We start from the raw sequence: 16,197 nt of genomic DNA on the forward strand, positions 1-16,197 counted from the left end.
GACAAATAAATGTTTAGATCAGTGTCCAGACCCTGTCCAGAGGGACCCCTAACAGTGCAGGTTTCCAGGTGACAAGTGAAGAAATTACTACCACTTGTGGATCTGTTACAATGTATCAGTCAGTAATGAATACACCTGTCCTTCAGAAAGGAGATATGGAAAACATGCACTGCTAGAGGGCATGAGGACTGGGTTTTGGAAACACTGGGTTAGATGTTTGTAAAGGGGTCCTAAGTGCTTACATAGATTATTGGCTCTCCATGATTTCATTTCTGCTAAAATAAGAATAAATAGATCCTTGTTTGAGCCATTTGACATTAAGAACCAAACATTGGCTATCCAAAAGGCTTTCATTGATTGGGAGAATCAATGTGGCTAAAATGAACATATTATCTAAGTTTCTCTAATGCATACCCTACCAATAAATATTCCCATTCGATGGGTCATTGAAGTTCGAGGCTTAATAAACGAGTGATGGTAGTTTGTTTAGCTGTAAACACTAGATAAGGGCTCCAGCATCCCCGTATATTTAGCTAATATCATGCCATTATACTTAAAACAGTTCTGGAGTGAACTAGACCATATATACCAAACAATGGACATCCATAGAAGAACAATATCTCCAATTCCCCTCAGAAATCACTCCCTGATTACCGAGCCTACCTCCGGTCTGTCATGCAACAATATCTCCTACTTTAGCCTGCTGGAAAAAAAATGAAATCTTTAACCCACATATCTTATCCCTGTTAACGTGTTTCCTAGCTAACAAACGTTTTCACCCGGTGACATGTCTTCCAGCATTTCATGTTTGGTCTTCAGCAAGGGTCTTCTAGATAGGTCAGCTAGACAATTTGTTGGGTGTCTGTCCATTTTGAGATTCAAATAAAATGGGAACACTCTCAAACAGAGCTCTGGAAATATTTACAGATTCGCCACTGTGATCTCCTCTAATCGAGTCAAGGCAGTTCAGAAAGAATGCACTCATTTTTAAACCATTATTCTATCCTCTCAACCCACCTCCCACACAATCTCCTCACTATATAAACTAATCGTAGAAAATTTGTATGGCTCCCTACCGCACTTCCCAAAGATATGACAAAGGGACTTGAACAGAGAGATTAAAGAAGAGGATTGGAGGAAAACTTTTCTAATTGCACACACGTTCAATAGGTGGTTCAATTGTAGAGACCCAATACAAGATCATGGCATGCTGGTACAGGCATCCAAGCCTTATACACAAAATGTACCCAGGAACTTATGGCGTTTGCTGGAGGTGTAACATTGCAATAGGTAGCTATTTATGTATTTATGGGAGTATCCCAAGTTAGTACCCTTCCGAAAAGAAATCTCCAAAATTACTAAAGTTATTCTAAACTGTGAATTTTTGGGGGATGTTTGCTCATAAATACAAAATAAATACCAATTAGTAAATACAAGAATGCCTCTTGAAACATATTAGCAATGCCGCAAAGATTGTTGTACTGGTCTGCTGGAAATCCTCCATTCTTCCGTCCATGAAGGACTGTTTTTCACGAATTGAGATGGCTAAGTAGTACATAACTACTTGCACAATTAATAATTTCTCTGAATTCAGCTTCACATGGCTGCACTGGCTAGAATTTAAAGAATAGAATTGCTGTAAGGGATATGCATTTGAAAAAGACTCCTGATAAAATTGCAACTTTTGATTTGCTCTAGTACATATTATCCCTAGTTGATACCTGCAGCTACCTTCACCTTATCAGTAGTGGCCTATACAGTCTACCATTGTTAGCACACTAACAGTCCTCCCAAATGCCCACAAACCGCCTTCCATCCTCATCTTTCATTTATCTCTCCCCTGCTTGCCTACCTTCGACCCTAATTTATATACTTTTTTGGTTATTTATGTTGGTGTTATTATTTCTATATTTCATGTGCTTTTTTTATATATTGGAAATGCTGAAAAGTTTGTATTGGTTGTTTGATGTTTTAGCTTTTCTTGCCATCTTTTCAATAAAAACAGTTTAAAAATAAATGGCTAGATGTTGCTCTTTTGTTATAAAGAAAAAAGTGTAATTTCAACTGCAGAGATAACAACTAAGCTTCAAGTGGGATATATGTGAGATATGGTGTGCTTGAGGCTTGACATAACATTTGAGATTGGATAATGTAATATACACTGTGGCCACTTGATTAGGTACACTTTTCTAGTACTGGTTAGGACACTCCTGTGCTTGCGGTGTTAGTTAGCATATCGATGTTGACTACCCCATCAACACTTACCACGGCATGATGATTCCAAAGGGCTACTTACTGGCGATAACTCATGACGACTACTGTTGAAAGCAACTTGAACCAATCACAAAGAACTAATAAGCCAGTTCCCCTTCATGACGTCATTCACCATGGTTACCGGATTATCCCTGTTGTTAATGGGGCAATGTAAGTATGCGCCTATGTACAATGTAGTTTACAAAGCCTTCTACATTGTACATAGGCACAAACTTACATTACACCAGCAGCGATAATCCTGTCGACATGGTGAATGACGTCATGAAGGAGAGCCGACTTATTACTTCTTCGTGATTGGTTCAGTTTGCTTTTAACAGTAGTCGTCATCAGTGAATGGTAAGGAGCCCTTCGGAATCATCATGTCGTGGTAAGTGTTGTCGGGGTATTTGGCATCGATATGCTATACCCCTCCCTTTGCCTACAGAACAGCCTGAATTCTTTGTAGCATAGATTCATCAAGGGACTGGAAACATTCCTTTTAGATTTTGGTCCATGTTAACATGATAGCATCATGCAGTTGCTGCAGATTTGTCGACTGAATATTCATACTGTGCTGCGTATCTCCTGTTCCACCACATCCCATAGGTGCTTTTTTGGATTGTTTGTGGACCTCATTGTCAGTTCGTGGAACCAGCTTATGATGACATGTGCTACCAGCTGCATGTCTCAGAAATTAAGATTTGTCAGACTAGGTGATATTTTTACAGTCTTCAACTGTCCAGTTTTGGTGAGCATGTTTGTAGCTGACAGGAGTGGAACCTGGTGCTGTAGCCTATCCACTTCAAAGTTCGACGTGTTGTGTATGCATAGCACTGTAGTAACGCATGGTTACTTAAGTTACTATTGCCTTGCTGTCAGCTTGAAACAGTCTGGCCAAGTTTTATCTGATCCCTCTCATTAAAACGGTTTTGCCCACGGAAGTGACGCTCACTAGCTGTTTTTTGTTTTGCGCATCTCTCTGTGTAAAATCTATACTGCTGTGCATGAAGATCCCAGGAGATGAGCAGTTTATGAGATACTTAAACATCAACAATCATACCATGGTCAAAGTCCCTTATACCACATTTCTTCCCCATTCTGATATTTGGTCTGAACAACAACTGAACCTTTTGACCAGGTCTATATACTTTTATGTATCAAGTTGCTGCCACATGATTGTTAGATATTTAAATTGGCTACTGAGTGGATAAAATAGTGTTGTACAACTTCTTCATTTTTGTGAGAAGGATGCTATCAGACTAAACTTGTTGTGTTTCTTTGATGTCAACAACTGGTTCTCCAAAGGCGGTATATATGCCGGTCCTAGACCTTGAATACTTGAATATGAGCCAGAATATTGTACACAGTGGGTCTCATTTAGAGTTGGATGCATTTGTGCTCTGAAAGAATGCAGAAAAAGAAAAAATGCAAACATGGCGTGTCTCTGGCTGTATGTCAGACCTATCTCAAGAGCTGTCCAGCTGAAACAGTAGTATTTGCACCAGGAGAATGTCAAGCATACAAGTGTGCATACTTACACCTAATAATGATGTGGAGATGGGGCTTAAAATTGTTATTAGTAAATGCTAAAGTCATATTACACAAGAGAGACTAGTGTCTTGATATTTATTTATAAATCCTAAAGTCGCTTTTTTATAGTAAATGGAATTAAATACAACCACCTCCGAGAGATGCCATAACACTAATGAATTAAGTACTGGAGAGGTAACTTTACAAACAGTCAATCGGAAGAAGCCAGTTGGTCATTGCCATTGATAACACAAGTCTGCAAAAAAAAAAATTTGGACAGCTGTTTTGGTTTAGTTTACTGATTCTTATGTTTTTTTGGTGCGCTGAATCCAAAAATGACAGCCGTTTTGTCCTGGGACGTCAGATTTTCGAACAAACGGGTGGTCATCGTTTAAAAAAAATCTCTTAACGCAAATATTTTATTTACATGAAAAATATTAACTCATTTGCACAGGTGACGACAAAATTAACACCACACTCAAGTAGATTGCTTGTGAAATCATCTTTTTTTTAAACTCTAAACTTCTTTTTGAGCTTTTCCTTTTGTAGGTGGCTTCCGGAAGATCCCTGTACAACATCCAGCTGTAGTCAGCTATCATCGTAACACTCCATTTCCCTTGATACCTTCATTCCATTTCTTTTATGTCTTGATGGAAACGTTCTCCCTGCTCTTCACTCACTGCTCCAAAATATTCAGGAAAATAGTCAAGGTATGAGTTGAGAAAATGGACTTTTAAGCTCATGGAGCAACCAAGCTTGTGGAATGCTTTCAACATTGTTTCCACCATTTTCTTGTAATTTGGGTCCTTTTGGTTTCCCAAAAAGTTTATGACCACAGTAAAGGCAACCCACTCTTCTTTTTGAGTTGGAGTCATTGAACTGATGAAGTCTTTGTCGGATATGAGTTTTCTAATATCCGGGCCAACAAAAACCCCCTCTTTCAGTTTTGCCTCCGTTAAAACTGGAAACTTGGATCCCAAGTACTTGAAGCATTCGCTATCTTTGGGAAGTGCCTTAAGAAATTGCTTCATTAATCCTAATTTTATATGGAGTGGTGGTAATAAAACCTTCTCAGGGGGTACCAATGTATCTCTGAGAACATTCTTTTCACCAACAACTAGACTTCTTGGTGGCCAATTTTTTTGCTTCCAGTGATTTTGTCGATCTCTACTGTCCGATAAACATAGAAAACAAGGGTATTTGGTGTACCCAGCCTGTTGTCCCAGCAGCATACACAATACTTTTAAATCCCCACATACCAACCAGTTTTGGTTTTGATAACCCACTTTTTTCACCATGAACTCTCCACATATGAAACAAACTGTCAGGCGAATTTACACACTTTCTTGGAGGCATTGCACTAATTTTGAACCACACAGACAATAGCAGGATGACGACTGAAATGAAATACAAGATTGTGGAGGAATCAGAGAACAAGTTAATGCATGAAAGAACATGTCCAGGCAGGCCCTAGCAAGCACACTCAACAATGCAGTGATCACCATCAGGACCAATAAACATGTATTTTCATGTTTTTGAGAGCACTGGCAGTGAAAATAAATTTGTTTTTCCATGTTCAGTTTTTTTTCCCCCCAAGTATGATGAATTTGAAATTTAGCGATTTCCAGCTACCTGTTTGACCAAGGCACATTTCGATTGTGAAAAAACCTGATGTCCCAGGAAAAAACGGTGGTCATTTTCGAATTCAGCGCACCAAAAAACATAAGAATCCGATAAAATTATGAAAACAGCTTTTTGGTTGCAGACCTATGTAATCTTTGCACCAGTCCTCCAGTACTTTCAAGAAATACGTCTCCTAAGCAGCAAATCTGGGGACATCTCATTAAGTTGCACTTACGCTCACCCCCATTCTGCCTCTGAAGACCGCAAGGGAACGTAAGTCTGCGATATACAAAAATCTAGGTACCAATGCAGTTTTGGTCACACATGCCTACTTTTTCAAGTGCTCCTCCTGGAGTTCCTGGAAAGGGCATGGGTGGAGGGGGCGAGGTGCAGGTTTTGGCCCCAGTGGGGTGGGGGGCAAAATGACACGATTCCCTAACAATTGCGTCACTGCTGCTCCAATTCACTCGGAGGTGAGCAGATATGGGAAGTTGACCTACTCTCCCGGGAGTCCAGAAGACCTTCCCGGAATTCGGTAGTCTCCTGAAATGTCTGGGAGAGTTGGCAAGTATGTTTATGGTGTGCATGCACAGTAAGCAAATGTGTATATTATGCAAAAGCCCCACAAAAACTGGCGTATGTCCAACTCTAAATGAGGTCCATATTCTGGTGCTCTTGAATGTGAAGGCACAACCCTGTATTGCAACCAATGCATCAAACAATGTGCAGATGATCATGCAGGAACTGCTAAGAAATAGAGCAATAGGTGTTTGCATCTTTAAAGTCTATTGAGATATATGCTTGCTCAGGCCTATGAGGGGCTGCATTTTGGCCCCCAACAAACATTTCAGTCTGTCGAAGAATCCTTTGCTGTGTTGTAGAAAGAGACTGCAATTGTTCATAAACATTTTCACTCTTACCCATAAATCCTGCAAATGTACAGTCTAAGTGGTGCCCTTAATCCTTATGGCGTCTTGTGCAAGCACACAGTTTTACAGACTTAAGGATGGGCCATGAACCCTGATCCAAAATAAAATGATTAGATTTGGACAGCACAAATACAACAAATATAATAAGATAAAAATACCATATATAGGCAATTATCATCTTACCAATTAGTATTTCCCCATCTTCTTCTGGATAAACAAAAATACATCTGAGAATGGTTTTACTAAATCAGTGAATGTCTATGTAAATATATATCTCATTAAAAACATCTTGTGGCATGTTCAGTCAGAGTTGTTAATCCTTCATGCATAAACTACTATGGACTCTAGCAGATTGTATCTGCAGATCAGGAGTGGAAATCTCCACAGAGCTGCCGGCTGTTCTAAGTGGCCTCCTGTCATTGCCAGACTGCTTTAATCAGTGTGAAAAACAGCTGGAAGCAATTGGAGATCTCCCAACTCACATGATCATGGGGTAAAAAGGGAGTTTATTGCAATATGCTTGGTTTGACTAGGGTTAATGTGGGCTTATAAATAGTGCCAGTGCAGCAACGGGGAGCATTTCCTAAAGCTCTGTGGATTTGTGTTGTAATGATGTCAACACTCTTCAAGAGAGAGGTCACTGAATTGTATTGTAGCAGTGTGGGAATGGAGCACCCGAAGGAGATATATACTCCCTTGCCCCTGGCTGACAGACTGAGTCATTCACCCTGGGGGTTCAGTGGCTTCCTATTAACCCCCAAAACTTCAAGTGGGAGGATGGATGCTGCTGAATGAACCAAGGAGGACAGCAGTACATTGAACCCGTCAAGGGATACAAAACTCTAGTGCACGGTTAACAACAGTTTCTGAATGACAGGGCTGTTTCAGAGACAGTTGTTTGTTAGTGAGGTCTGGGCACAATGATTAATCTGTAAGGAGATGAAGGAGTCATTATGTTTTGTTTCATAATGATTTGTTTCTGAATTATTAGAATTCTTATTAATGTTTCAGTAAAAGAAACCAAATTTAAAATCGATTGACAGGGCAATTAAATGTTGTGTATAACATAGGGATTATTATTATTATCATGCTCTCAATTGACTGTAACTATGAGTACTTGTCCTTTTATAGGGGCTCATCCTTCTCACTGATTTTCTGATGTCCTCATTGTTTACTGAACACTGCAGCCGTTGTACACTGATATTACTGCACAGGTGCACATAATACAGTCTCCAAGTTAAGACTCTTCCCACACCCTGCGGCTGACCCAGCCAGCTGTTGTACAGTAGTATTCATAACATGAGAGGCGAACTGGACGTCAGTTCAAATTTGTTAGGTGTGCTGAATGGAATGGGATTGGGGTGAATAAGGGAATGTTGAGATGAATGGCAGCAGGGGTAATTTATTTGGATACAGGGGATTATGTTTGCCTGGCCTGAGAGCTTTAGGTACAAATTGGTTAACTTGCATTTGTAGTCAGATGGTTGTTAAAGGTTGTTCAGATGAGGAGAGAATGACCAGGTTAAAATTTTGACCCTGTGCTTCTCTGCTTGTAGTGCAGTGTCAAAGGGACCCCATCTATTCCCTGTCTATGTCACCGCAATCACAATTCCATAATGTACTGTGACATTATTTGATGCCTTATGATGACCTGTCCCACTATAATCTGTATTTAGATAACATGTAGGATTTTGAGGCAGACAATGTTTGTGCTTCCTCCCCTGTTAAAGTTGACATAAGTTAAATGTGCAATTCACAAAGTAAGAGAATTTGATACTTCCATGATGCTGCAGATATCATTAAAAACTATATGAAGTTATAACCACAGCTTGATCGTATAATACACATAATTTTAGCAGACTCACCTCCAGTGAGATACAATCTGTGTGACATAATTGACAGCCTGGAGAAGCAATGAAAACCTTATAGAATAAGAACAGGTCACATGTTCACTTTATTTGACACTGAACCACTCTCGCATCTGACAGGCCTGTCACAACAACGGAGAGCAATAGCTTTTTTTAACCCAGTGTTACATATAAAATCTATCATTACAACAAGTGCAGGGAGCTTACTGCAACCAGTGGTTGCACTATTAAATTATTTCATAACAAAAGCACAAAGGAACACAATGTCCTTATCCTCATTATTGTGGTAGAAAAAAATATTAATGCATAATCCAGGATCTCATATAGACATATTGTTTGCATTCGTATGCACTTTTAGTAAATTAAAAATATAGTTACATAATCATATAAGAAATAAAACATTTACAGGTTTGTTTGTTTTTTTTTTCTCATTTTTGTCCTTTTATACTTTAAGACTTGCAAAAACCCTCATCTCCATGGAGATAAGGTACCAGCCTCATAGCATTTGGTTACTATAGAAACATAATATTTTATTGTGATTATTTATTTTATAAAGTGCTGTGGTCAACATGTGTTAAACAACTAGTACAGCACATACTAAAGAATTAAAGCAAACAACAAAAACAAGTTTTTTTATATAGAGTACAAAATGTTCCTATTTTGCTTTGTTGTTTGACATTTTTATATAAACTTTTTTTTTTTTAAAACTAATTAACAGGTACAACATTCAAAATATATAAAAAAGTATTCATAACAAACATATCAGAGCTTTTTCTTGAATAAAAAAAAAGGGGGGGGGGAAAGGATGAAGAACTGACACAGGATAAACAGGGGGGACTAGGTTTGTTTACACAGTGTGGAAGAAGATAAGGCTTTGATGAATACAGATCTATCACTAAAACATATAGTTTTCAAAGTGAGAGACATTGTGAGTATGTGAACGTGTGATAAGTCCTCTCGCTCCATAGTGTGCAATCATCATCATCACCATTTAATTATATAGCGCCACTAATTCTGCAGCGCTGTATAGAGAATTCACTCACATGATTGGAGCTTACAATCTAAATTCCCTAACATACACACACACAGACCGAGAGAGACTAAGGGCAATTTGATAGCAGCCAATTAACCTATCAGTATGTTTTTGGAGTGTGGGAGGAAACCGGAGCACCCGGAGGAAACCCACGCAAACACGGGGAGAACATACAAACTCCACACAGCTAAGACCATGCCGTTGCTCACAGTCCCAACTAGAGTCATGGAATATTTTTGCGGTGACACCCTCACAATGAAGCCAAAGACTTCTCAAGTCTATTAAAATATGTTTATGATATAGGGCCCTTCACTACCCAACAACCAGAATTATATGTTTTATTTAAAATAAGACATGTCATTAAATGTGACCAAATGATACATCAGCAATGTTCCCTGATTTGACATGATGGATATGAATTGCACTGCACACAGTGCTTCAATAAAAATAAACAGTGTAACCAACTGTTTTTCAGTTATTTCTCCACATGGGGTCCCAACACTACCTAAAGCTCAACATATCCAAAACAGAGCTTATTATCGTCCCTCCTTCCAGGATCAAGAGCTCCCATCAGATCTTCCTCACTGTCAATAGCACAACAATTTCTACAGTCTCCCAAGCCCGCTGCCTTGTTGTCACACATGACTGCGCCATTTGTTTAATTACTCACATCCAGACTCTCTCCCAGTCCTGTCGACTCCACCATACAAACATTGCCAGAATTTGCCCTTTTTTTTTACTAAACATGCTGCCTAAACACTTGTCTAATCTCTCATCATCTCCCATCTTGACTACTAAAACCTCCTAGTATCTGGCATTTCTGACACTCATATATCCACACTTCAATCCAACTTAAATGCTGCTGCAAGACTGATCTTCCTCTCTCACCACTCCACATCTGCTGCACCACTTTGCAAATCCCTACATTGGCTCTTTCTGTCCTCCAGAATCCAATTCAAAGTACTCACCCTTACCTACAAAGTCCTCAACAATACCATCATCTCATATTTCTCAAATCTCATATCAAAATACTCTCCCTCCCGCCCTCTTAAATCTACCTCTAAGCTGCAACTTGTCTTGTCTCTGGTAACTACCTCTCACTTGTGCCTACAAGACTTCTCCCGTGCTGCTCCCCACTTATGGAATTCCTACCACGCCCAATCATGCTTTCCCACATCCTTCATATCTTTAGACGGTATCTAAAAAATTTTTTTTTAGATAAAAAGCTTACCTTATCCCTGATGATACAATTCACACTAATATACCTTCATAGCTGTCCCAATCTTTACTCTAAGCCACACCCGCTCTTTTTGTTTCAGCTGTGCCCTTTTCCACACAGAATGTAAGCTCTCTAATGGATATTATCCTCTATACCCTTTGTTTTCATATCTGCAATTATTTTGTTTGTCTTGTATGTCCTTGTTTTATGTATACTATATGGACAAAATTATTCGGACGCTTAACCATTAGACCAACAGGGATTGTAAGGACATTGTATTCAAATACATATACTTTAATATGGAGTTGGTCCCCCTTTTGCAGTGATAACAGCTTCCACTCTTCTTGGAAGGCTTTCCACAAGCTGTTGGAGTGTTTCTATCGGAATTTGGGTCATTTCATTCTGTAGAGCATTTATGAGGTCAAGCACTGATGTTGGACAAGAAAACCTGGCTCGCAATCTCCATTCAGTTCATCCCAAAGGTGTTCGATGGGGTTGAGGCAGGGCCATCTATTCCATTGGGCACGATGGGCAGGTGCCCCGGGGGCCCCCACGGGCAAGGGGGCCCCATAGGCAGGGCTCTTAATTAGAATAAATAATCCTGCAAAAGAAAAAACCTGCAAATAAACCCTTCAAGGGTCACTGGGCAAGTACATCTATCTATCTCTATCTCTATATATCTATATCTGTATCTCTTTACATCTCTCTCTCTCTCTCTATATATATATTGGGATATAAATGGTAAAGGGCGGCGCCTTCAGGTGTATACAGTGTATATAGACATATAAGCACAAATGTACACAGAAATAGTCCAGAGGAGTTAGAACAGGACGGCGACACCTAACTTATCCGCTCATCTATGTGCTTTCAGTTGCACAACATGAATAGCATCATTACTGAGCAAAGTCTGTTAACAGGCTCTTCACCAACCGTGCAGATCTCCCCAGCGGTGATCCGCACTGTTGGTGAAAAGCCTGTTAACAGACTTTGCTCAGTAATGATGCTATTCATGTTGTGCAACTGAAAGCACATAGATGAGCGGATAAGTTTGGTGTCGCGGTTGTTTTAGAACATACATTTTATCCATCGCTAAGGAGAATTGGTTGCAGATCATACTCCGGGATTTCTAATGATCCACTATACAGATAAGCGGTTTGATTTTATATATCTGGTGCGCACACCACTTCTATTTATTCTGCACGATCAACTTTTGAATATATTTATCCTGTACTACAGTGATTTTTAGCTACCTGCGGTGCAGATACAGACACCGTCTTGTTCTAACTCCTCTGGACTATTTCTGTGTACATTTGTGCTTATATGTCTATATACACTGTATACACCTGAAGGCGCCGCCCTTTACCATTTAAATCCCACTATGTTATCGGACTAACCATCCGCTTTTAAGGTTGGCTGCCACACGCACGTTGTGGAGGTGTTGCTTTTACTATTATATATTTATTTATTTATTTATTTATTGTCATACACGCACATGCAATTTTGTATTTGTGTTATCTTCCATATATTGGGTAAGCGCCATCTGTAGATATCTTGTTTGTTCTCTCTACTATATATATATATATATATATATATATATATATATATATATATATGTATGTGTATATGTAGGGGTCCCGGTACACTGCTTTGCACAGGGGCCCATAATGTTGTTAAGATGGCCCTGGGTTGAGGTCAGGCCTCTATGCGGACCAGTCAAGTTCTTCCACACCGAACTCATCAAACCTTTGTAGTCCTTGCTTTGTGCACTAGGGAACAGTCATGTTGAAATAGAAAAGGGCCTTCCCCAAATAAAGTTGGAAACATAGCATTGCCCAAAATGATTTTGTATGCTGAAGCATTAAGATTGTCCTTCACTGAAGATAAGGGGCCTAGCCCAAACCCTGATAAACAGCCCCATACCATTATCCATACCGTTCTCCCGGCATCTGCCAAACGTAGATTCGCCCATCTGACTGCCAGAGAAGCGTGATTTGTTACTCCACAGAACATGTTTACACTGCTCCAAAGTCAAGTGTCGGTGTGCTTTACATCACTCCATCTGACGCTTGGCATTGGTCTTAGTGATGTGAAGCTTGCATGCAGCTTCTCGGCCATGGAAACTCATTCCATTAAGCTCCCGCCGCACAGTTTTTGTGCTTACATTAATGCCAATGGAAGTTCAGAACTCTTCAGCTATGGCATCAGCAGAGAAATGGTGACTTTTATGCACCATGAGCCTTAGCAGTCGTTGGCCTCGCACTTTGATTTTATGTGGTCTTCCGCTTCGTAGCTGAGTTGCTGTTGTTCATAAACGCTTCCACTATCTAATAATATCACTTACAGTTGACTGGAATATCCAGCAGGGATGAAATTTCACAAACCGTTTTATTGCAAAGATGGCATCTTGTCACAGTACCACGCTTGAAGTCATTGAGCTCTTCAGAACTACCCATGCTTACAAATGGAGACTGGTGGTGGGGTGCTTGATTTTATACACATCTGGCAACGGGTCTGATTGAAACACCTCAATTCAATAATTAACAGGTGTGGACAAATAATTTTATCCATATAGTGTATATATTGATGTAGAGCAGATTATTGTCATAATTGAGAAAACGCCATTTTAATAAATGAGCAGAAAAAGGAAAATGTCGTTGGACTCTTATTAAGATTCCTAGTAAATAAGCCTGGCTAATGGCGATAAATAGGTTTTATGTCAATCCCCTGGTTTCCTAGGAAAAAGAAGCAATCCCTTGTTTAAAAGAGGTAAGTCTCCTGTATAAAGTTCTTTACACAAGATTATCTTCCGCTGTGTCAAAAACAAACAAACACAAAACTGGAAATTAAATTTGGGTTATTGGGTAAAACACGGGAGAGGTTCAGATTTTGGATTTGGTTATTGTTAGGGCTGTATAAGAGTTAGATGTATGAATTATCTTAAGTGCAAGCCTTAATCCAAGCATAGGTCCTAACCATTAACCTAGATCAAGCTATAAAACTAAAGAAGAAATAAGACTGCGCTCAGTTAATTCCACAGTATACATGATACCAGCTTCATGCAAATATAAGTGCCCTATATGTATACAAAACAAAATGACAGTCGCCAGTGCATGTCCTTATACTGCATATGCGGCATATGCATATGTATCTAGCAAAATTAAAACATGTTGATTTTGCTAGATACATACTTATATGTGGTGTTAAGGACAAGCTATAAAACGATCTGTAACAAAATATGGTATATCGAATGACTGATTGTTATTTTCTGTTGAATTTATGTATAACACTGTTATACAACACAATATTTTATGTAACCTTTCAAAATATATTTGGTTAACTGACCTGAGTCTGACCTAGGCAAGTGTCAATGGTCGTTTGAAAGTAGCCAGGCCCATAGACAAATAAAATCTCTGAGTAGTTTGTGTATGCAGAGGAGTTAGACTTAGCCAGGCCGAGCCAGCAGAGTTGAGATCTCAGGTCTTGTGAAAATGTCAGGTCTCAGGACATCCATAATTTACTTCGAAAGCCCTGTGTCATTTTGGGCATACATCTAACTTAGGTGAAAATAAAATTCCTAAGGTGGGGGAGGGTGAAGAGCCAACAAGAAATGGTTTAAAAATCCCTTGTATCTGTACTACAGTGTTCATTTCTTTGAGGGGGTCTATCAAGACTGAAATGTGATATTCTTCTCAATGTGTACTCCTCACACGCCAATTCCTGAACTTATAAGTAGGGACTCTGTTTTTTATTTCCTATTTTATTTTTTTGAAACTTATGTGCAACCTATTGTATGTTTGTTTATTACCTTTTTGTAAATAAGCCTTGGAAGTATTTTTGCAGATTAAACATATTTAATCTAGGCTATTTCTCCGTGATTCTTTGTGAAGTTACGAAGCCCAGGGAGACTCGTGCTACATGTGTATGTGATTTAAGTGTGAAACATTAATAAGTAGTTCTGGTGAACGTAAGGACACCATAATAAATCCTTTGTGGTGGCAGAAAAGGTGTATTCATTGTTAATTAACTAAGGTAACACCAGTCATGGACAGCTGTTCAGATTGCTGTACCTGACACAGGCTGGGGTGTTCGTGACACTATTCAAAGTTCGTACAAATCTCAGATTCTGCCAGTGCATATTCTATAAATGGAAATAACCTTGTTGTACAATTTGTACAAAGTGTGTGTTGCACACGTATATTCAAAGTGAGGCTTCACAAATTCATTATAAATGGACAGAGTGATACTTTTCTATAGACTATGCCTGTTTTAATATAAGACCATGTTGGCCATAGATGAAACAGACTAGCGTTGCATTCTCTTGCTAGGTCTATGGTCTTTGATCTACAATTATACCTAGGTCTCTCTCCATTATAGATTCACACTTTAGTGTGCTATCTAAGGTGTAAGCTCTATCATCATCATCATCATCATTTATTTATATAGCGCCACTGATTCCGCAGCGCTGTACAGAGAACTCATTCACATCAGTCCCTGCCCCATTGGAGCTTACAGTCTAAATTCCCTAACATACACACACAGAGAGAGACTAGGGTCAATTTTGATAGCAGTCAATTAACCTACTAGTAAGTTTTTGGAGTGTAGGAGGAAACCGGAGCACCCGGAGGAAACCCACGCAAACACGGGGAGAGCATACAAAATCCACACAGATAAGGCCATGGTCAGGAATTGAACTCATGACCCCAGTGTTGTGAGACAGAATTGCTAACCACTTAGCCACCCCGGTGCCCCGAAACTGTATGCAGATTTTTAGTCCCCAAATGCATAACCTTACATTTATCCACATAAAACTTCATCTGCCATGTTTCTGACCAACTTATCTTGTGGTCCCTTTTGTAAGAATGAGACATTTTATAGGGACCATTATAGTATATGATTCTATTTTATCTGCAAACACAGAGAAATTACTATTTATTCCAACCTCTATTTTTAGTCCATTTTATATTCAGTCACATATTGTATATTCTAAACCGACAAGTTTAACTTATCCGTTAATTACCTGTGAAGCACAGTGTCAAACACTTTTGAAAAAGTCTAAATATACTGCATCCACTGTCTAATATCCTGCTCACTTCTTCATAAAATACAAGTAGGTTTGTTTACCAGATCAGTCTTCCAGAAATCCACGTTGGCAGGTCATGATATAATTTTCTAAGGTATGTTATTCAATTTGGCCCCTCAACATCCCCTCAAACAGCTTTACACAAACTATGCACTGAAGTGTTCTTGTCACATATAATAATGGAAAGGGCTTGGATGAAGAGAAAGAACAGATGAGGTGCACTCACTCTGCCGTTGCCTCCCAGTCACACCACAGACTCATTCCCAAGCTTCCCATATTCATACTGAACTCCTGCAGACAGAGATCATTCAGAAGATCTGCATAGTAGGACTCATTACAGTCTGCAAAAACCATCAATGGAGGAGCTGCAAGGAGAGAGAACAAATAGGTTATATAAATCCTCTTCAAAGTAGACACCTGTCAACTAAAAACAATGGTATGTGTCAGAATAACAAACGTCATGTCTATACATGTGCATATTTTCATGTAAATGTTGTCATTATTATGCAGCTGAAACCACAGCATTTATCAACATGCTAACAATGCACAGTGACAGGTGACTGACAGGTAAACATTGCACAAGGATAAGTGTAACAGTAACATGCTTGATAAGACCATGTTACATTTGGTACCTGCTGTGTTCTACTCATATGATAGCAAAA

General features: G+C 39.2%; 1 protein-coding gene across 1 annotated transcript in view; it reads right to left on the bottom strand.

The window, feature by feature from the left end:
- Positions 1-16,197, bottom strand: part of RAMP1 (receptor activity modifying protein 1) — a 68,930-nt gene that overhangs the window by 5,344 nt on the left and 47,389 nt on the right. The window contains exon 2 of the mRNA XM_075180346.1: positions 15,762-15,900. Within this exon, the coding sequence (XP_075036447.1) occupies positions 15,762-15,900 (139 nt within the window). The remainder of the gene's footprint in view (positions 1-15,761; positions 15,901-16,197) is intronic.

This window comes from Mixophyes fleayi, chromosome 7 (genome assembly GCF_038048845.1).
Source record: "Mixophyes fleayi isolate aMixFle1 chromosome 7, aMixFle1.hap1, whole genome shotgun sequence".
NCBI lineage: Eukaryota > Metazoa > Chordata > Amphibia > Anura > Limnodynastidae > Mixophyes > Mixophyes fleayi.